This window comes from Nilaparvata lugens, chromosome 7, assembly GCF_014356525.2.
Source record: "Nilaparvata lugens isolate BPH chromosome 7, ASM1435652v1, whole genome shotgun sequence".
Lineage (NCBI taxonomy): Eukaryota > Metazoa > Arthropoda > Insecta > Hemiptera > Delphacidae > Nilaparvata > Nilaparvata lugens.
In genome coordinates, this window is record NC_052510.1 from 10,732,483 (window position 1) to 10,755,110 (window position 22,628).

The 22,628-nt window shown below is 34.1% G+C and overlaps 1 protein-coding gene across 1 annotated transcript in view; it reads left to right on the forward strand.

The window, feature by feature from the left end:
* The window catches only part of LOC111057700 (aryl hydrocarbon receptor protein 1), a 230,240-nt gene that overhangs the window by 104,282 nt on the left and 103,330 nt on the right, over positions 1–22,628 (forward strand). The window contains exon 2 of the mRNA XM_039431843.1: positions 8,528–8,718. Coding sequence (XP_039287777.1) covers positions 8,528–8,718 — 191 coding nt within the window. The remainder of the gene's footprint in view (positions 1–8,527; positions 8,719–22,628) is intronic.

Genomic DNA, 22,628 nt, shown 5'->3' on the forward strand with positions numbered 1-22,628 from the left:
TGAGAATAAACAAACAATAAAATTGAATAAACCACTGGAAAATTACAAATTATAATGGTAGAAAAATAGGGCAGCGAAGAAAAAATAAACAACAAAAATTGCAAATACAAAAACCTAACCTCCAAAAATTTTGTTTGAAGCGTTTCGCTGTGATTACAGCGAACAATGTAAGATGACTGTGTAGCATGAATGCTTATCATGCATGTTCACCATTAGTGGCCAGCCTAACGTACATGCCAAGTTGCTCCTGTAGCCAGGCGCTCCAAAAGTTCAATGTTAGTATTATTACTAGATACTAGATTTCTCCCATTCCTATTCCCTGACTGCAATCACACAACTTTTGACTGATAGTACTACTGTCCTTGACAATGCCAGTAATGAATGGTGGGTGGGTGGATGGACCAGAGCGTAGAGTAGCAGCTATATAGAGTGGCGTGATGAACGCGGATGCCTCTCATTGCATGCCAGCACACACCTAACAGCCCTCGTCATGCTACCTACTAGTAAAACGCTGAAAAGAGTACGCTGCCGCTAAAAAGAGTACATGATTCCATTCATGGTTTCGGGTGCAGGAGTGGGAGTAGCAGGAAAACTAAATGAAGAAAAGGGGAGATAGGAGGAGCGGCTACTTCACTACTTTTACTGCACGAAAAGCACAGCAAACGCCAAGTAGCATTTTACTTCACACGTGAAAACGCAACTTATTGTCCCAGTGAATGACCGGCAGTCACAGTTGCCACAGTGTGTTTGTTGAGATTTTCCAACTTTGTTTGCTTTGGATAATTGTATGGATGAATAAATGCATAAATGAATGATGGACCCACTTTTCAATACTATTTTTCATAATTCAGGACTGAAAGATGCATCATTACACAAGAAAATTCGACAGACGAGATAAGCGAAGTGACTATCCTATAATCGAGCAACTTCTGTTTATATGTGTAGATGTTTATATGTTTGTATTTCACCGGATCTCGAAAACGGCTCTAACGATTCTCATGAAATTCAGAACATAGTAGGTTTATAATATGAAGATTCGATTGCACTAGGTCTCATCCCTGGGAAAACTCGCTGAAGGACATTAAAAGGATAATTATTATTCATCCTTGGAAAAACAGCTGATAATAATTATTTCGTCGTCTGTTGGTGATGGAAGTGAGTGAGCGAGTTCATGTGTGTGGAACTGTGCTCTACATTCTTGAATTAGAGAATGAGATCCTGAATTTTGGTTCAAGTTTATAGTTCGATAAGATATTCGATCATTCGTGAACGTTTAGTCAGATCTATTTGAAAAAGAGTTAGATTTTAAGTAAGTATTAATTTAATCAGATACAATCATTTACCCCGACACATATTATTATAGTGGGGTATCATAATTAGAACTAAGTTTAGTATTAGCAGCTTTTGTGTGTATAATATAATAATTATGTATATGTTTTGTCAATAAACTCCTCTGGTTGCAATTCATTGGCAATCAGGGAAATTATTATTAGTTTTATGCAAATTGAACATTAAAAATGCTAAAATAGAAAGAAAGTGAGGATACAATACATTAAGAATGCGCTTTCAAATTAGTTTTAAAGGGCATCCTCCTTATCATTAAGCGGGTACAAAATCGTAGCATCTCTCGAAGAAAAATACTTATCGTTCCTTCTTCTTCATGACCTCTCCTTTCTTTCCTTTCCTCTCTGTCTTTCATTCAGCTTAACTACACGTTTGAACGCATCTATGAAGACGCATAAGAGCAAGTGACTCACCTCACCGATTCGAAAGAAAGTTTTTGATGACAGCTAGAACATAATTTGTTTTTCCGCGCGCATCTCTCGAAACAACATAGCACATTACTGCGAATCGCCCGGCCAGCAATATAAAAAGGAGAGGCGGCTCCTGATGCGGTGAACTACCACCTCTTTTCTTGAACAAACTCAACAGCTGATTAGAAACGGCCGCAAGAAAAACAGCATCATCTAAAAGAAGATGAATCAGAGAAGAAGATGCTCGTAAACTTCTAAACACCGTAAACTGAAATTATCGCTGATGCTGACAGGAGGTAAAGGTAATAACCTTCAGTGAAGATGCACCAACTCCATAATGTCCCACAAGTGCTAAGTAGTGTGCCAAAAGATTAGATCTCTCGCACTGTAAAAACAACAACAAATATACCATCAGCAAAAAGCTAATAACATTACGACCTCCCTACTTTTAAGTTCGAACTTTCCTCGAGAGATGGGCAGTAAATTTATTAATGAAGGTTTTGACGTCCTTAATAAAGTTCTGTTGAGAAAAGTTGTGTTTCTTTTCTGGCTCAAAATTTTGCAAAATTACTCAAAAATTTCTAATTTTTAGGGATTTGAGTGAAATATTTTTGTTTTTGATCAGTTTTTAAATATCAAAATTCAAAATTTTTAGTTCAGTCATTAGTTTTGAAGTGGAAATTGGACTTTTTGAAGTGAAAGTGAAATCTTGAACTCATTCTTATTTGAAACTTTTATTTGTAAGAATTTGGGAGAAGACAGTTTTGGGCTATGTCTTCTCCCAATCATATTATATTTATTATAATTATGATCTGTAATTGCCAATGAAATAAAGTAAAATAAAAAAGTTCTGCTTTCGGATAAAAGCAGCCCTCTAGACTATATTGAATCATGTTTGAAAGTGTTACACGATTTTCAAATACTGTCTAGTTATCGTTCAAAATATTATTCCCGAAGTGTATTATTTCTATTAAAAATTATGAAATCTCCTATTATTATGTAATGTGAGATTGTGTACTATTTCTGTATCTTCTTAAAATGTATGAATTCAGGCCTACTTATTAATTTTTCTGTTTCCTACAATTCAAAGACTAGGAGTGTAGTTTGAAAAACATGACTGGATTTTCAGAGCTTATTATTTCATAAGAAGGCCTGACATTTGAATGATGAATGTTACTAAGGTCGACGTCTTGTATGAGGGTTATGAGGTGACCACTAGACTATGTCAGTTCCCCAAAACAAAATACTATGCACAAAATAATATAATATAGAAAACTACTAACTGTGAATCAACAAATATTTAAAATATTGATTACTTCGGAGAATAAGGTATTCATGGAATTTTCTGCAATTTCCAAAGATAATTTGAGGAGAAAATTTGTGAAAAAATTGCATTTTGTGAATTCTATGCCCATCAAAACTTGAAAGTAGTCAGTTTAATAAGCATAACTCTAGCCGTCTATTACCAGTAAATTTCCCAAATACAACTTAAGCTGATCCAAATACCTCTTGGAATTAGTTTTTGTTGCAAGACTCACATAACGGGTTTTCTAATATTCTCATTGCAGTGAACGATATCAATTTACAAGAGCGTTTTCTCCTATGTAATTATACCGGGTATACCGGTACAGTTGTTTGGAATGGTAATAACCAAAGTTGATTTTCCGTAAATGATTCACAAACTGGCAATGTACACGGTGTATGATTGAGTTATTAAGATTATTAGGAACTACTTGCCGTGAAATTCTAAATGTGTTCCACATTTTAAATTAGGTACTTATTTTGCTATCGATTTCTATCGGTTATCTATGGAATTTAATGAGAAACATGGGGTACAGTATGAATATTCCAAATGGATACTATTCTTCATTCAGATACTAGATTCTTTCGACTATCGTAATGATTGCTCATGAAAAATGATTAAATCACTGATTGGTGTTGGTGGTTGATTATACTATATAAATGATGAAATACGTGTTTCAAATTCAAAATCAATCGATCAAACCATTCAGTTTGAATAGTAAATTGAACATTTAATTTAATAAGAAGACTAAGAAATTGTCAAAAACCACAGATTTATTAGAAGTTAGAAAGACCGATTTCGGTTGTTACACCATTGTCACTATCTGATAAACTCAATAATGTTTTTCAGAGATTGACAATTGTGTAACAACCAAAACCGGTCTTTCTAACTTTCAAGAAATCTGTGGTTTTCGACAATTTCTTAGTCTTCTTATTCAATATGAATAATTACCACAATATCAACTACTACTACAACTCAACTTCTCAACTACACAAAAAAAACATTGAAATTGATTTTATCAAACAGTCAACCGGTGCATAAACGTCAAAGGTATTGATTGACAAGAATACTGTAACACAGTTAAAATTCTTATTTTTAAATCTTTGAGAAATAGTGATTATGACGTCACTACAAACATTATAGCTTCAAGTCTCGAATAGTTATTATTACCGATTTCCCTTCGACCATTTCAAAATGTGAATTTGTCCAGTATTTGAATCCGTTGTGGAAATTCATTTCGCCCAACTTTTTACTTTCCTTGCCCTATTACCATAGGTAAGGAAAGTATTGCTTTCCAAAAAAATTAAGGTACCCCAATTTCAAGTTTTCTATACGTTTCAAGGTCCCCTGAGTCCAAAAACATGATTTTTCAGTATTGGTCTGTGTGTGTGTATGTGTGTGTGTGTGTGTGTATGTGTGTGTGTGTGTATGTGTGTGTGTGTGTGTATGTGTGTATGTCTGTGAACACGATAACTCCATTCCTAATTAACCGATTGACTTGAAATTCTAAACTTAAGGTCCTTATACCATGAGGACCCGACAATAAGAAATTCAATAAAATTCAATCCAAGATGGCGGAAAAAATGGCGGATAATTACTAAAAAACCATGTTTTTCACGTTTTTCTCGAAAATGGCTCTAACGATTTTCTTCAAATTTATAACATGAATAGCTATTTATAAGCCCTATCAACTGACATGAGTATCATTTCTGGAAAAATTCCAGGAGCTCCGTAATATTATTGAGAAAAATGGCGGATAATCACTAAAAAACCATGTTTTTCACGGTTTCCTCGTAAACGGCTCCAACGATTTTCTTCAAATTCATACCATGGATAGCTATTTAGTAGCCCTATCAACTGACATGAGTCTCATTTCTGAGAGAATTTCAGGAGCTCCGTAATATTATTGAGAAAAATGGCGGATAATCACTAAAAAACCATGTTTTTCACGGTTTTCTCGGAAACTGCTCTAACGATTTTCTTCAAATTTATACCATGGATAGCTATTTAGTAGCCCTATCAACTGACATGAAACTCATTTCTAGGAAAATTTCAGGAGCTCCGTAATATTATTGAGAAAAATGGCGGATAATCACTAAAAAAACATGTGTTTCACGATTTTCTCAAAAATGAATTGACCGATTTTTATCAAATTCATACCCTGTATAGTTATTTATCGGCTTTATTAACTGGAATGAGTCTCCTTTCTGAGAAACTAATGAGGGGTCCACCCCATCCTTGAGAAATGGACTTTGTAGCCTCTTTCTCGTGCATGAGGTAGGTAGGTAGAGCAGTTCATAAAAAGAACACATCGAGATATTTCATCTGTAGAACAGCTGTTTTGACGACTTTTAAAAAAATATCGAATTTCACAATTTACACAAAGGAAAAAGTACTCTGAAAACAACTATACACATAAATACAGAAGTCTGATCGTAGTTTCAAATATGTTGCCGCCAATCGTCATTATGTTATTCCCCTAAATCATTCTTGTTTAAGAATGAGGCTTATAGTTAGTTCAATGAGCAAGGAAAGTTGTGTGAGTGTACCACACCAGATTTTTTATCGTTGTTGCATAATAAGGAACATAATTATCTAAATTTGGGAAAGGAACAGTTTTGGGCTTAAAGCCTGTTGTTCCTCTCCCAATCATTCATAGTTGAGAATTATATTGTAACCTATCTAACAATGTATGTATAAATAAGCTGCGTACAGACTTGAGCACCACGAACACGCGCATTCCACTTCTAATCAGCTAATTATATCTGTATTTGTACAGAAACAGTAGGTTACAGCTATAATAAGCGTAGAATCAGCTGATGAAAAGTGAAATGCGCTTGTTCGTGGCGCTTAAGGCTGTACGCAGCTTTAGGTTCTTCAAAATTGCTTATCGAAATTTCTAATTCCAATGTTCCTTCTTGTATTTCTCATTAAAAGATTCTTCGCTTACTAAAAGAACAGAAATACAATGAACCCTGAGCTACCAGCTCTTGAAAAAACGCAATGAAGAACACCATTCAATCACCTGACATTGATAATACAAAATGTAGTACACTTTGTTCTGAAAATAGCGCACCCAAAATGGGCAGCTCATAAGCTTCAACCAGACGCGACTGGCGCAGGTAAAAACGACTAAAATAGCCGCTTGGAATGTTAGATCAATAATATCGTTTTGGCTAAGGTGGAGCTACTGCCGGTGAACCCCTTCCTGCTCGCCCCGACCCCCACCCCCAACAATCAACCACTCTCACTCAAACAACTAAATAACTCCCACCAGTGAATTCGAATTGTTCAATTATCGTGGATTACACTATTTTTGGAAAAAAACTGCAAGTCTTATTCGATAAGTCCACATAATTATACTATCGCAAAAATCGCATATTTGCACTACATTATATTTCCGAGGTCACATGAATATTTGGATAATTTTTCAGGCATAGACATGAGTGTTTGATTCTCCACATTTTTCTGACTACTGATTTGGAATCAACCTTGGTAGCACAAGCAGTAAAATTAGTATTGATTACTTGGGCGCTCAATCATCATCTCAAAAAATCTGACTACTCTGACTATTCAATTGAAAGTCCATCATCAACAGATTGGATTATTAGCAATGGATAATTGCTAATAATGAGTAGCATAATGCATGAGGTATTTTCAAGACTGAATAGCAGTTTTATCTGTTTATTTGGTGTGATGGAAAATATCTATAAGGAATGATTCTGAACTTCAGATAATTCGAACAGAGAAAAATTATTCCAAAAAATCTGGTGTGGCGCACTCACACAACTTTCCTTGCCGTTATGAAAATTTATCACCTGACGCTAGTGTTCCCGCGCATCTCAAGTCTACTGTTCAAAGATCCAAGTCAGCTGGTGACAGGACAATAAGGTTGGAGACACACGAAGTTTGCTATCTCTTCATAGTGAATGATTTAATACAGTTGAATACATAATACATAATGAATCAACAGTTGCCAACAGTTTGTAATTGAAATGATAACATTTTCTCGAATTTCGAGCTTATTTTCAATTTTAGGTGATAATGTTACTGAACATCGATTGAAGAGATTTTCATGCTCAATCTTTTCAACTTGGAATTTTTCGTTCAAATTGTAACTAAAGCCTGATAATTGGGAATCTAAAATCAAACTTTGCATAGAGCTCCTGAAATTTTTACAGATATGGGATTTGTGGCAGTTGATAGAGCTCATCAATGACTTTTTCAGGTATAAATTTGATCAAAATCGTTGGAGCCGTTTCCAAGAAAATCGCGGAAAACCCTGTTTTTGACATTATTTTCGCCATTTTAGCCAAAAACCAATACCCAAAAACCACTTCTTTGGACTCAGGGGACCTTGAAACGTATAGAAATTTGGAAATTGGGGTACTTTAATTTTTTTCGGAAAGCAATACTTTCCTTACCTATAGCAAGGCCTAGGGCAAGGAAAGTAAAAAATTAGAGGCAAGAATAATCTTGTTCCACAGTACTGTAAAGATTCAAGTTTGGGAAGCATGGAATGTTGCAGAAACTGATATTTTCTCCAACTCTACAATGATATCATGTGAGTTTATATCTTACTGTAACAGATAAAATACTTGAACCTCATATTTGTTATTTCGTTAGATTCAGCCAAAATTTTATTGTCACACAGCTACAATCATCCACATTCACATAGCTTGTAGAATTCGCTGAACGGTGAGAAGCTTCTCTAATTGCTAAGACTTGATAATCAAAGTTCTCATGGTATTCCTGTGGGAGGGATAACTTCTGGAGACCAGCTTCCCTGACAGTTGTAAACTTCAAAAACACTTCTCAGGAAGGCTCTACCATCTTTTAACACCATTATTCTCATTAAACTTGCATACGGCTCACGTGGACATCCTACTCAGGATAAAATTATTCATGACTGTTCTCAGATAACGTCTACTAAAGAACGCGCACAGATCCATAGCCCATTATTGTAAAGTGTTTCGAAACTGGAAAATGAAGAATTGAATTGAACCAGATGATTACATCTGCTTATATTCCTCTACGAGTATATGCAGTGTTCCATTCAGTCTATGAAATGTTTTCAAAATCTGAAAAGTTGTATTCTGTAAAAGAGTGTATTCGTGTCAAAGCGGATCCAAGTTCATCACTTTCAGCATATCCAACCAATTGACAAAATTCTAGTAAAACTTTTTCTGAATTTCATTATGAACGTGTTTTGCAACGCTTTTCTCTAATTTCCCTATTTATTCATATTTTTCTGGCAGCCTGAAACCACCGCCAAAGGAAACATTTGAAAAGTTGGATACTGTAAATAAAATGTAAGTGTATATTCGAATCAATGCGTATCCAAGTTCATCACTTCCAGCAATCAATTGACACAATTCTATTGGAACTTTTTCTCAATTCTATTCCATGTTCTAAAATGTTTTGCATTACATTTTCACTAATTTTCCCTATTTGTTGGTGTGTTTTGCAGCCTGAAACCACCGCCGAAAGACGGTGTAACGAAGAGCAACCCTAGCAAACGGCACCGCGAGCGACTAAACGCCGAGTTGGACACCCTTGCCAATCTCCTTCCCTTCGAACAGAACATTCTCTCCAAACTCGACCGTCTCTCCATTCTCCGTCTCTCAGTCAGTTACCTTCGCACCAAGAGCTACTTCCAAGGTAAGCGAACACCATTTTACTAATATTCTATTGTTTTGAATAGTTATTTGAATCTTTAAAAAGAGATTCAAACGGAGATCTCGTTCTAATGTTTGGAAGAGTCTCGATCGGGAATACTCATCCAAAAGTTTGGAAGAGTCTTATACAGGGATCCTCTTTCTATTGTTTGGCAAAGTCTTGAACGGGAGTACTTATTCAAAAGTTTGGCAGAGTCTTAGGGCCGTTTGCACAGTGTAAGTTTAAGCTAAAGCTTAAACCAAATCTGGATTTTTCTTGGTTTAAACTAAAATTCCGTTTGCTCAGTATCAGTTTAAACTCTGTATTGAGAAAATTTAAACCTCCAAAAAAAGAGGTTTAAACCAAATAATTTGGATTAACTAGACATCTGTAACATTTGATGGGGAAACAGCTAATAGTAAATCATTTTTCGACATTTGTTTTTAATGCTTGTGTAGACGATAATAATTATTTGGGTTATAGTGAATCATTATTGATAGAAATGACAGGAATTAATAGAAGTTTTTAATGCGATTGATAGAGATGACTGCGAAGAAATTTTGGAACTGAGAAAAATTGGGCAAAAAACAAACATTTAAATCTCTGGGATGATAGAGAATTTTTTTAACGGTTTTGCTTGAGTATAGCTAGTGCCAATTTAGTTTTTGATTGAAAAAGCCACTTGATAGAAAATATGACAATTTTTATCAGTGATTTTTGATTAGAAAACATGTTTTTAATAACACATGACTGATAAATAATAGCTCTATCTAATAAATAAATAAATAAATAAATATATTTTGCTTTTGAGAGATTTCTAATAAACGAGGATGACCGTAGTAGATTTTCATAACAAAATAAGGTGTTTATCTTATATTCTAGATTATATTTTTTGGTGCCAACTAAATATAAGTTTGTTTCTAATAGTAATATAGCTTTTCATCATTTTTTTGAAAAATTTCTTGATCGCTTTTCACTTCTATTACCGTACAGCTTAGGCCTACAGCTCTGTGGATTTTGAACCAGGAAATAGTAGCTACATAACCTTAATTTACTGATGGTTTGTAAACAAATAGCAAATTTCCTGTAAAAATTACCCTTCCTGATATTATAAACGATGACATTATATTACCAACTTAACGCTAAACTAGTTTAAATTAAACTGGATTAGTAAATGCACTGAGAAAACCGATTCAAGTTTAAACTTTCAGATTAACTTAATCGAGTTTAGCAAAAGGAAATCGTCTCTCTTATGTTCGGCAGAGTCTTGGACGGGAACCCTATTTTTAATGTTTGGCAGAGTGTTGAACAGGGAACCTATTTCTAATGTTTGGCAGAGTCTTGGACTGGAATCCTATTTTCAATGTTGGCAGAGTCTTCGACGGGAATCCTTCTTCTAAATTTACAATTTATCCAAGATGCAGATGTACGTATGCATGTTTCATTGAGAGTTGCATTTATCAATAGAATACATTGGGGAGTTTTATTAATCGTCCAGGTGGTGCTCAAATTTATTGAAAAATCTATCAATTGCACTCAATACTCTTAATGGAGTAATTGAGTTTCTTCTACCCCGACTTATTTTCCCCGGTAGCTTAAGCGCTGGTCAGTAATTGCGTTTTGAAGCAAAATTATTGAGGGTCTTCCAAAAAAAACTAGTTATTACACAAAGCGAACCATTCAAGAGTAATGAGCTGACATTTTTCATAGGCCGTGTTCAACTGCAGAAATTAATGTATGATTATGAGTGTCTCTCTATGTAGTTACCTGGCGTTTGCGTAGTGAGATGTCAAACTAATTGTTTGAGGAAGTGGTGGGTGGAGAAGATCTATTTTGTTGAAGACCGTCATTTCCTGCAGCCAGGAAACTGATCCACTCAGACCTAATCGCTGTGATGAGCCTCCAACTTACCTAGAACAAGATAAGCTCGATGAAACACTTGTGAAAAACGTTATTGGCTGTATAAATATAAAAGTTAACCTACAAATAAAAGTTTAGGTTATTGTATAGAATCCTAATCAAACTGTACTTGCACTTGGAAAAATATCTCTTTCGATATTAATAATGTGAATAAGATGAATATCTTATATTAGCCAAACTGAATATTTAAGATAAATGTTCATTATTGAGAAAACTGAATGAAACTGGTTCTTAGCTCCTTAATATCAAGTGCCAAGGGCCCAAGGGTAATAACTGATGCAGTAGCTACAGTCCGAGGAGACAGACATCTTGCGAACAGTGGGATGAATTTGGCTACCGTCTAGATGTCGTCCGAGCCTCAAAAGGAGGAAACATGGAATACTTTTGATACATCATCATAAACTTGATACTTCTGTGAGTAATTTGATGTAATATTGGTTTGTGTACACCATTTTTTAAAATAAATATAATTGTTTAAAATGGGGTCATTCTTTTTGAAACACCCGGTACAATATTAGAAGGAAAATCATTTCAATACACATAAGATTCATGACAATCAAAGATTATGAGAGATAAGATTCCTTACAGTGGAAGATGATGACGGAAATTGTGGAACAAACGATTAACAAATTGAATCATGGAAATTAAAACCAAGGTTTTTTTTGGACTTCCAGACACAGTCAGCTCTTTTTTCAACCTTTTAATTCGTATTTGCCAGTATCCCTAAATTGAATAGCAGGGGTCTACAGTCCACAGTAGCCAAAACTTTGGCTAATAGAATTCACAGTGTCCGATTTCATTGTGATCCAGACTCAGACACTATTAGTTTGGAGTTGGAAGCGGCTTCACTGGTCTACAATGAAAGCAGTTGCCGAAAAGTCTCATCTGCTTAATACGCTTAAACGGATTCGGGTTATTTGGCTTCTCCACTATCATCTCTTGTGAAAACATTTGACACTTTGTTACAAAACTCCAACAAGGATTTGCCTCGACGCTGAACAAAACTGTTCAAACAATATTTATTTTATTCTTTGAAGTGAATCTTCAAAGTTGTTTTCTACTAGAGCAACCCAATCAAAGTTCAAAATTCGATTAATACTCCAAACATTGGTTGTTTTCATACTTCACATGAGTAAATTCTCTTATTTTTAATTAATTAGCTGGTATTTCCAGTGAGTATAGAATGTAAATGTTACATTTCATACTTAGGCTACTGGGTATTTCACGTGAACAGACAAGTGAATAGGTAGGTTATACAGTAGTTTGATATCGAAAATATTTTTGTCATAGTCATTCAATCTCAGCTGTTCTCCATGCATGAAATCAAGCCGGTAAACAGCTGTTTGCAGAACAAATGAACATATCATTCTCATTACATCACACTATACTGTAATGAAACCATATGTTTTCTTTACAGTCGAGTAATATGTTCCCTAGTTCCGGAATAGGAACAGCAAAACTGCTACAAAAAAAACACCTTCAGCGCTCCAGGTGGAAGTTTTGTCAACTACTGAAAAATTCCTGTTTCGGAATTTGTAAACCAGGTTATGTTTATAAAATGCATGTAGTAACTTCAGCACAAGCAGGTAATGTTTTCTATTTTTCAATTATTCTTTTCTAGATTATTATGACAGAAAATAGTATACGTTACTTGGACGTGAATGTCTTTTGCCTGAAATGGTAGTCTCGGCTAACGGCTCGACTAGAAACATCATTCTCGACTGGAAAAGACCCCTTCCCGACCATGTGACGTTACATACCATTCCTATTCAGTTTCGCTGTAGTTATGGGAGTTACCTGAATATAGATATATCGAGGAGTTCCTATAAATAATTCCTAGTACTCAATTGATGATTAATTGAAAATAATTACTTTCAACCAATATTTTTTCTATGAAAAAATATCATTGTTTCAATTGTTGATTTTTGAAACTAATTTTCGTTTTCAAATTTGAAATCTTATTAAATTCATTGCATACTTCTACACAATCTGTACAACAATCTGATGAGCGGAGCGCAAAATGTTTGTATGTCATTGAGCAAGGTCAAACTACAGCTGACTGTGGGTGAATGACATCCTGTCATTAGTGTTAACACTCGATCCCATTTCTGCACTGAGAAAAGTGTAATAAATGAAGCGTATTTGGAGCGCATTTTTATTGTGTGCTTGATAGGATAATGATAGCAACCAGTTCCACAACTGACTGACACCTTTAACCGGTTTGAAAACAATATTCAGTCAGAAAAAACGTTAATGCAATCGTAAACAAGATGTTATTGCAGATTGAAAGTTTCATTCACTTGCACTTACATCCAAAGTTGATAAAATAATATTGATTCGTCTCTTCCACTTTCAAACACAAATTAGCTGCTGATTATTATTTTATAAATTTGCAAAACTATCAAAATCGTACAATTGATAAAAATGGTGGTTTTTATGATAGTGAGAATATCCACATTCACATTCAAATGTTGTTTTATGAGACTGATAAAATAATATGCTTCTGAAAAAGTTTACATCTCTTATAAGATTAGATAGGTTCATACTGGTCGTTTATCTGCTAGGAAATAACAGTTTAAACTCCATCACTCTCAAAACATATTTTGATAGATAGGTTGCAATGATGCATGGTGATAGGTGCAATTTGTGGTTAATGCTTGCTATTTTCAAACGTCCTAATAAAATATAAAAAAATCTCAATAAAATATATTCTTAAATAATTCTTGAATCGTAAGAAATATATTTATTTGATCTGCAGAAGTAAGCAGAGCTCTAAGCAGTGAGAAAATAAACAGTGATAGAATCAATCGATAGACGTCAATGTGGAAACGTGATTATAGCTAATAAACTGCACGTCACCAGACAACACAGGATTTATAGTTCAATCGCTTTCCAATTCCAAACGAAATTATTGTTAACAGAAAATTGAGTTTCGTGAAGACTGCGAACAATTCACCAGTGATTCGATTCCCCCTGACAATGAACTATCATATGATTCTCTCTCTATTATTTATTGATTGATACAATAAGTACATCATCGAAATAAGGTAAACTTGTGCTATTCCTCTGCGAAATTTAGATAAGGTTACACATAGTCCGAAATAGGTTAAGTCTTGTAGTTGTTCATTTCACAAAATTTCCAGTCCTCAATTATTTTCATTTTGATTGCTTTATATGATCTGGATTTATTCGGATAATTAATAATGACGAAGAATTCATATATGCCTAATATTAGAAATAAGAATGGGAAATCATTGATTACTCAACTCAACCTGAATTCTTTTCTATTTTCTTCTCCAATAAATTAATGCCTCCCATTCTTATCTCCATATAGTTCAATTCAAATACATAATGTTAAATAGATTTGAAATTTGATTTTGAATTGCGAAGGATAAGTATATGATATCATTGAACCTGTTCTCTTCAAAGGTTTGATGAAAAGCGTAGACTGCTAAGTAGTAGTACATAAAAATCTACTTTGTGAGAATAGTTGAGGAAAATTTTGTGAAGTGAACAACTACAAGACTTAACCTATTTCGGACTACGTGTAACCTTATCTAAATTTGGGAAAGGAATAGCACAAGGTTACCTTATTTTTTCTCTCCTGATAAATTTTATGATGTACTTATCATTGTATGAATCAATAAAGAATAAAATCTATAAGCGATCATTTTTACTCTTATTTACTCTGATTTTACTGACTCTCATTTGTAATCTGATTCAAGATTCAAGTTTATTTTTAACCTCACTAGTAGGCGTATCTTCTCTACCAATATTCTAGTTCTCTGTAATCATTTTCTAAGCTATTTCAACTTCAATTTAAGCTCCAATTGTCATGAATTCATTTTTTGAATAATATAGTTATTTAGGCTCTCCCAGATGTTATTACTTATCTTCTCTTCTCTTCTGAAGCCAGTTACACACACATCGATTTTCTGCCTTCCTTATAAATTCTATTAGATTAAACATAAATGATGTCAAACAGATAATGTTTGACAAGCTACGTTTAATCTAACAGAATTTATAAAAAAAATTGTGCGTCCAAAAATCGATGTGTGCATGTACAAGCTTTACTATTTCTCTCTACTTCTTTATGTGTGATATTCTTGAACAAATCATACATTTTCCTTATTCATTCCACCTCTCCATCTAATCTATAGCAGGTTTGCAATCCTATTTAGATTTTCTCTTACGCAGATCATGTGAAAAATCATCCCATAGTCTACTTCTCCTGCTCTCGATATAATGAACCACCACTCTATCAGCCATGATTACCACGTTAATGATGCACCAATAGAGCCATAATATGGTCGTGCCATAGCCATGATTGCGGCTGAAATGCACCCTCTGCACCATCATAACAATCAGGCTACCATAAAGCGCTCTCTGATCTCCACATTAACCCCGCCAGAGAATCGAACTTATTCTTTCCTTCCCATCTTCTCCTTCAAAGTACTTCCGTTTTGCAGTAACCAATCAACAAAACCTGAATATTGCAGATGAGAAACGTGTGAATTCGTCTTTAAAAGTTAGGTTACCGTACCATTTCCCACTACTGTATCATCATAATGCTCCAGCACTTAGATTAGTTTTTTCCTGTACACTTCGGTTGTGTGTGTTTTTTGCCCTCTTTCTTTCAGAATCTTCCATCTCTGTCGAGGTGTAAACCGATTAGCGCCTTTTCATTTACGATTCTAACAAGTCGCAGACGTAAAGTTAATAATTGTCGGTCCCGTCTTTTGAGTTTGGTTAAGATCATCTACGCTTTTTCGATTTCCCTTTTTCATTTTTTTCTCTACCTCTCCTCTTCCCCCACTTCACCTCTCCCACTTCATCATTCTTTCTTCGCACTTGAAATTTTACTACCGAAAGAGTTGATGATACTATGGGAAAGGTGCGAGTTGCTGAGGAAAAATAAAAATGCGAAGTAATTAGGGAGAAGCAACTGGGCAATGTATATAACTGAACCTACACAGGTATAGATACCATTCTAAGTCATATGACTCATCTGCATCACGATAATAATCAGCAAAGTGATCATCGTTATCATCTAAAAAATAATTGCTTAACCGTTCATGTTGGTGTACTTTAAAGCCCTTCGACTATTTTGCGTGCAGTGATGATGAGATTAGATTTATTGATGTACAGTACTCAGTCATAAAATTATGGCGAGAACTCTTCAGATGAATTTGCCCTCCATTAACCAGGATTTGAAATATCCTCATATATTGTAGGAAATGAGATTAAATGAAGATTCGTCTTGATTACATACACATGCTAATAAGAGCTTTTGTATGAAATCATTCAAATTAATACAAAAAAAAAACAAATAAATAAACAGTTCAGTTCATGACGTTTCAAGATGAACTCATAATTAGAAGTTATGAAAAAATTGATAGTTGCCGAAGTTAAAACGTTGTTCATATCATAGAGGAATTTGCCATTTATAATGATTAAGTATAGCCTTTAAGCTACTATTTATATATTTGTCTATATATACTTATTACCAGTATGGAATTTCATTGTGTGCAATTCATATTCTCGATTTGCTGATGAATGTTAGTTGATTCAATTGAAATAGTTTTAATTATATGTACAAAACATGAGAACATAATGTCAATCAACTTGAAAGAACTCACTCTCCACTCACAGACTCAAGTCTTTGTGGAGAGTATTCACTGTTAATTGTGTTAATGAATTTCATGAATTTGTATTATGTTTTGTGAATAAAAAGCTATTTGATTTGATTTGATTTGATTTGAATCCGAAAAGAAATACCTACAATATTATTAATTCATATGTACGTACCATAATTTGATTGTATGGGAGATGTGGTATCTCTCCATAATTAAAAAATGATATGTTGATGTTGAATATAGTCGTATTGACAACATCAACGTCTTGTACCATGATTATTGTCAATGATAAGCTCACTCAATTTCCTCTAGCGTATCATTTGTTTAACTTATTTTGCAAATTGTGTTCATATTATAAGGTGATTCTCCCATATTTCAATTATCATTGAAGATTGCCTAGACATTGGCAGAATACCACCATCGCAATATCAAACGTACTAATGGCAACAGGGGTGCATTATTTCAATATTTATTCTCCAGGGAGACAATTTCGACATGCGCAAAACATCCCTATCTCAGGAAGGGTGGAAAAGCAAGGTCTGGAAGACATTATTCGCCATGTTTGTCGATACTGCAACCCTCAATTGCCAGGGTGGAGCCTAAAGAGAATAGAGTGAAAAAGTAAGTTGGAGGGTTGGAAGTTATCTTCTAAAAAGGGCAAGAACGAGTCTGCACCCTCTATGAAAACAGATTGGATTGGAACTGATCCTGTAGGGTGACAGACGCATTAGGAGAATTGACTGCCCTAATCGACACTCCCTTACAATCTTGTGTTGACAAAATGTGTTATCTAGGAAGTGAACAGTGTAAGTTGAGGAGGATTATGGAGGAATTGCTCAGGAAATTGAGGAAGCTCTCATATTTTTATACTATCGATGAGTAATCAATATTTATTTTCTGTGATTGATTACCTATTTCACTTGACAGTATTTCATCTATTACCTATTATATCAAGGGACTCCTCACTAACAAAAGCCATACGAATTTACTTTATTAAATTACTTAATATTATTAATTATTTTACCTATTATTATCATTGTCTATTTCACTTGAAAGCCTCGCCAAGAGTTTGCCTGAGTCGCTCGCCGAATGTCCAACGTCTCCGATCGACATCACATAATAAATCAGAGCCGAGTGAAGGCAAGCTGTAGCATAGTAGGCCTAGCCATCCACACTCTCGCGTTCATTGTCATTCATATGAACTCGGCAAGAGTGGAACGCCGGCATCACAGTATAAGCAGTATACAATAATATGTGGACGTGTATAGGGTGCATTATTAATGTTGTCAACAGTTTGGTAACTTTGAAAACATTGCCAAGAATGAAGCGTTTCCAAATAAATGTTCTGTTCATGAAAATACTGATCGATATTACAAAATAGATTATCAAAGCGAATGTACATCTCTCAGGAATGATAGAAGAATGTTTAAGAGATTATTCACACTAGACTTTCAAGATATCCTTTCAATAATTTTCATGCCGGGCTTTTTCCAGATTAGTGAAAAACTTTTTACCGTAAAACAGTCACCTTGTGTTTTTAACTTCTATAAACCTGACACCACAAAAACCATTACTGAAATCCTCTACTACTAAAGAGTTTTGTTATCAAGTTTTGCCTGAATAGCAATCTTCTTCATCCTTTTCTCATTTGAATGAATCTAATTTAAGTCTCATGTTTCTGATTTTCTTCAAGTTCTCTCAAAAGATAGTAAGTACAGTTTGGCCTTGCCTTTGTTTGCGCATACCACATTAAAACAGCCGTCATAGATCAAGGGGTACACGTCGCGTGCTCCACCAATAAAATACCAACCCCAACCCCCAACCACCCAACATCTCCCAGTCATTATGAGCTACGATAAAAAAACCCTACAACAGACCTGTGTCAGGGAGGTTGATTTCTTATGCAAATTGAGTCGTACAATGGATCACTGATTTGCTTATTGCGGCATTTCAGAATTAAAAACTCTCTGAATAACACTAGTAGGCTATAAAAGCGTAAAAGTGCCCTAATGATACAACTAGAGAATACATAGATATTAAGCACAACCACAACGACACACTTATCCTATATTATACATCCCTTACTCCATACCAATCACCTTGCACTAATTCCTACCCTAGAAAAAACTATACGAATCATAACTGAGTCTGATCCGTAGTCTACCGTTACAGTCTTCCGGTCTTTTTGCCGCTGAATTTGCATAATAATCCCCTGCAAATGACCCGTAATTTTTCATGATTTTCCCTTCTCAGCTCCACGTTGATTGCTATCAAAAATGCTGCATACTGCTTTTTGAAAGTAAGCGAGAATACTTGTAAGCTCGGCTCTAATTATAGGAATGATTGGGGTCGCGATATGATTCGGGGCTGGAACAAGTATGGAGATTTGGATTACAAGGATTTTTTGGTAAAAAGTGTTATTCATGCTTGGAATTCAACTGAATTATTGGTAAAAACTTCACTGGTTAATCTCATATTCTTTTCAATGTTTTTTTATTATTCCATCTATCAGTTGACAAAGTCTACCAGTTCTTATTCGTGGAGCTGTGATTTATCATTTCATAGAATAATAAATTATGATTACATCACCGCATAGAATGGGACAGTAGAGTTTTCTTTGTGATCGGTGGCTTTCAAGAACCTAGCTAGGGTTTGCTCTGCTGTTTTAGGAACAATGTATTTTTATTATTCATCCATGGGTCGACAAAGTCGAACCTTTCTTAATCGTAGAGCTGTGTTCTATCATTTCATAAGAAAATTAACTCCATCGCATAGAATGGAACTGTAGTGTTTTCTTTGTGATCGGTGGCTTTCGAGAGCCTAGCTACGATTTTATTTGCTGTTTTAGGAACTCCTAAGCTAGTTCAATGCCTAGTAGAAGCTCCTATACTCCTAGATAGCTAGTACAACAAGCTTTATCAAGTGTAGCCATGACAGTTGTTTTATCGGAAGTCCTCGATTCACACACACACTATATGTTGTTTTGATCGACAGCGAGTTCTTTTCAAATTCAATTTGCCTGATGACATGTTATAAAGGTGATTGTTAAAACAAGTTAAGTAAACTTGATGATTACTTCAAAATCATTCACGGGGTTTCGAAACCCTCCTGAAACTGGCTCAATCAATTTATAACCTGCTATAATTTTACTCTTTAGCAATACATAAACCTGAGACTTATTTTAGCATCAAATTGGAAAAATATAATTTCAGCTTGACTTCAAAACAATAACACTTATTGAAGTGTGTGATAAGTAATAAATTAACAACTCAAATTCAAATTCAATTTATTTCCACAAAGTAGGTACAAACATTTAACTATAAAGCACAAAAGCAATTCACCACAATCAATTCAAATAAATAACATTCCTTACTAAAAAATAATAAATTGAAACATAATAGCATTAATACTTCTATTCCTAACTAGTAAGAGCTATAATACACAATCAAACTGAATGGATTGAGGATTATCATTACATTATTATTCAACACTTCAAACAGCATAAGCTTGGTGGAAATCTACTGGCATAAGTGAGAACTTGTCCGCCAGTAGGAGAAGCGCCCCAATACTGAGAGAGGAAAAAATGAATAAAGAATAAAAATAAAATAAACGCTGCACTCGTGGATTTCTAAACATATGTAATTCTAATCATAAGCATCCTTCAACAATATGTAAACAAAATATTTTGCAAGAGACCTTCAAAATGGAAGCTATATTATTTTGATATCAAAATAATATTCTTGGATTATCCAGTTTTTTATTTTCAATGTAATATACTCCGTTATTATTTTTTTATGCTTATGAATTTTATGTAATATTGTAGAAGTACTGTATTTACTGTTGTGCTGTGCAATATGCATCAATTTTGTAAAGTGTTGAAGAGAATAAATTTGATTTGATTTTGATTTGATTTTGATTTGTTGATTTATGAGATCGTTTGGGATACTATTTATTATTCTTGGTGCAATATAAATCAGTTATTTTTGAATTAGAGTGAGTTTTGAAACATAGCATTCAAATTCATGTTCATTATATCTTGTTTTATGTGTTTCGCTATTGTTTTTTTTTTCAATTTGTTGTTATATCTATTGAAATATTTGAGGATGTTAAGCACATACAGTTGGCACAGTTGGCACATACAACTGATATAAATCTTGAGTTCATGAAGAATTAAAAAAAGTTGTTATAGAGATTTGAAATATTAGTTTGGTTAGTAGGCTACAAAATTAATATCCTCATGATTGTAGACAAATTTTCAAGTCGTATATTCTAAAATTTTCCAAATATTTTGCTGAAAAATTATATTTTCATCTGAAATTTGTTGAAAATTTGAAAAATAATTCAATAAAAACCAAAACCAATAACGATTGCAGTGTTTCCGACCAATCTTATCACAGCTTTTTTTGAGTTTGTAATGTTCAAGCTCTTCTGAAGCCAGTGAAACTCGGTTCAATACGGCCATATACGGCACTAATCGAAGTGGCCTGCTTCATACGAAATTAAAAAGTAATTATTCAGATTTCCACACAGCGATAAAGCAGCAGCATTTTTATCATAGCCTGTTCGGCAGCAATGCAAGGGGGTGGCTGATGCTAAGCCCACTCGATAATTTATGCCTTTAATGGTCCTTAAATTGGCCCTTCATTAGAACGCGTCAGATGGCTTATCTTTCGGTAGCCGGCCGGCTTATGAAAAATACATAGCATATTGAACCTTCCCCAAACCATAACCGACTAACTCTGTATTTCGGTATAATTATTCTCAGTATGCGTCAGAAGGCGCTGTGTGTCTTATTATTTGCTAGGTAAAATCGTATCTACAGATATACGCGCCGCGAACATGAGCAATTCACTCCTAATCAGCTGACTATATCTGTATTTTTACAGAAACGGTAAGAAACAGATATAAAAAGCTTGGCATCAGCTGATAAAAAGTGAATTGCTCATGTTCGTGGCGCGTAAATCTGTACGCACCTTTATAAATCGTACCCAGATTTCGTACATCTAGGGAATGTGAAGATTATCTGCTGGGTAGACATCACCGTCCATCTACAATACTAATAGAATAACTCGAGTTCCACTACATTATCAATATAAAGAGTGTTCTTTCATTGATAAGTGTTGAGTATATCTTTATATCATAATGTAGGATTTCATGTTATGAAAGATTTTCTGGGTTGGATTTTGTTGAGAAGAATTTTTGTTATGAAATCCATATTCTAACCTAATCTATCTCATCTATAACCTGTATAATCTTTTTCAATATAATTGTTAAGATCATTATAAGAGTGAGAAAAAGTGGCAACTGAAATTTTTAAGTGGTCTAATAAAATAAGCGAGTTATGGGTTGTTGAAGTGCTAAACTCCGTTTTCTTTCCCGGTTTCGAATTTTCCATTGAAGTTTTTTTTAATGCATTCAGTATATCATTGGCTTTGTTCCAATATGCGTTTTTTCGCGATTAATGCCAAAATAAACAAGTTATCGAATTTACAAAAAATGTTACTTTTCTATTTATGAACGAAATGGGGAATAAAATGTTTCAGTTTGGAAAGATACATTTTTTGAATTCTTGAGAGAAGTTCTATTAATATAGTCGAAACCGTTTATGATCTGGAAAGGAAACGGAATCTGGAAAGTTAGCACTTCAACAACCCATAACTCGCTTATTAGACCACTTCAAAATTTGAGTTGCCACTTTTTCTCACTCTTATAATGATCTCAACAATTATATTGAAAAAGATTATTCAATTTCAATGATAAAAAGTGTACCGAACAGAACAACAGCCTTGAAGCCTATGACGTTATCACATTTTTTGATACAATAACAGCAACTTTCTTGAAAGCTTTCGTGAAAAAGGAGAGATATTGACTCAATATCTTCTATTTTCCTATTTTTTAATTTTTATTTATTTTATTTTATTTATTTATTTATTTTTTTACAAAGAAACACTGATTGGGAGAGAAAAATTAGAAAAAAAAGATTTCACTTTACTAAAATCCATTTTCAATCAAAAACAACAAAAACTAAGATTTTTAAATTTTGACGGTTGAAAACAGAATAAAAAACAAAAATATTCTCAAGACTATGATGACCCAGTAATATATGTTCAAGATTGAAGTACCGTTCATTTCATTGTCTCATTACATTTCCTAAAGAACCATTCTAGTTTTTGAATTTTACTTTAGTTGAGGAAAATGAAGGAAATAATCAAGAAATAAGTTCCTACTGCACTGGTGGAATGAGAGAGATAGAAGAATCTTATTGATCTATAACACAATACTCGTCGACACTCAAAGTTCAATTTCGAAGATTGATTGTAGAATAAATACCTCACTTGATTATTGCGGTTAGTTAGA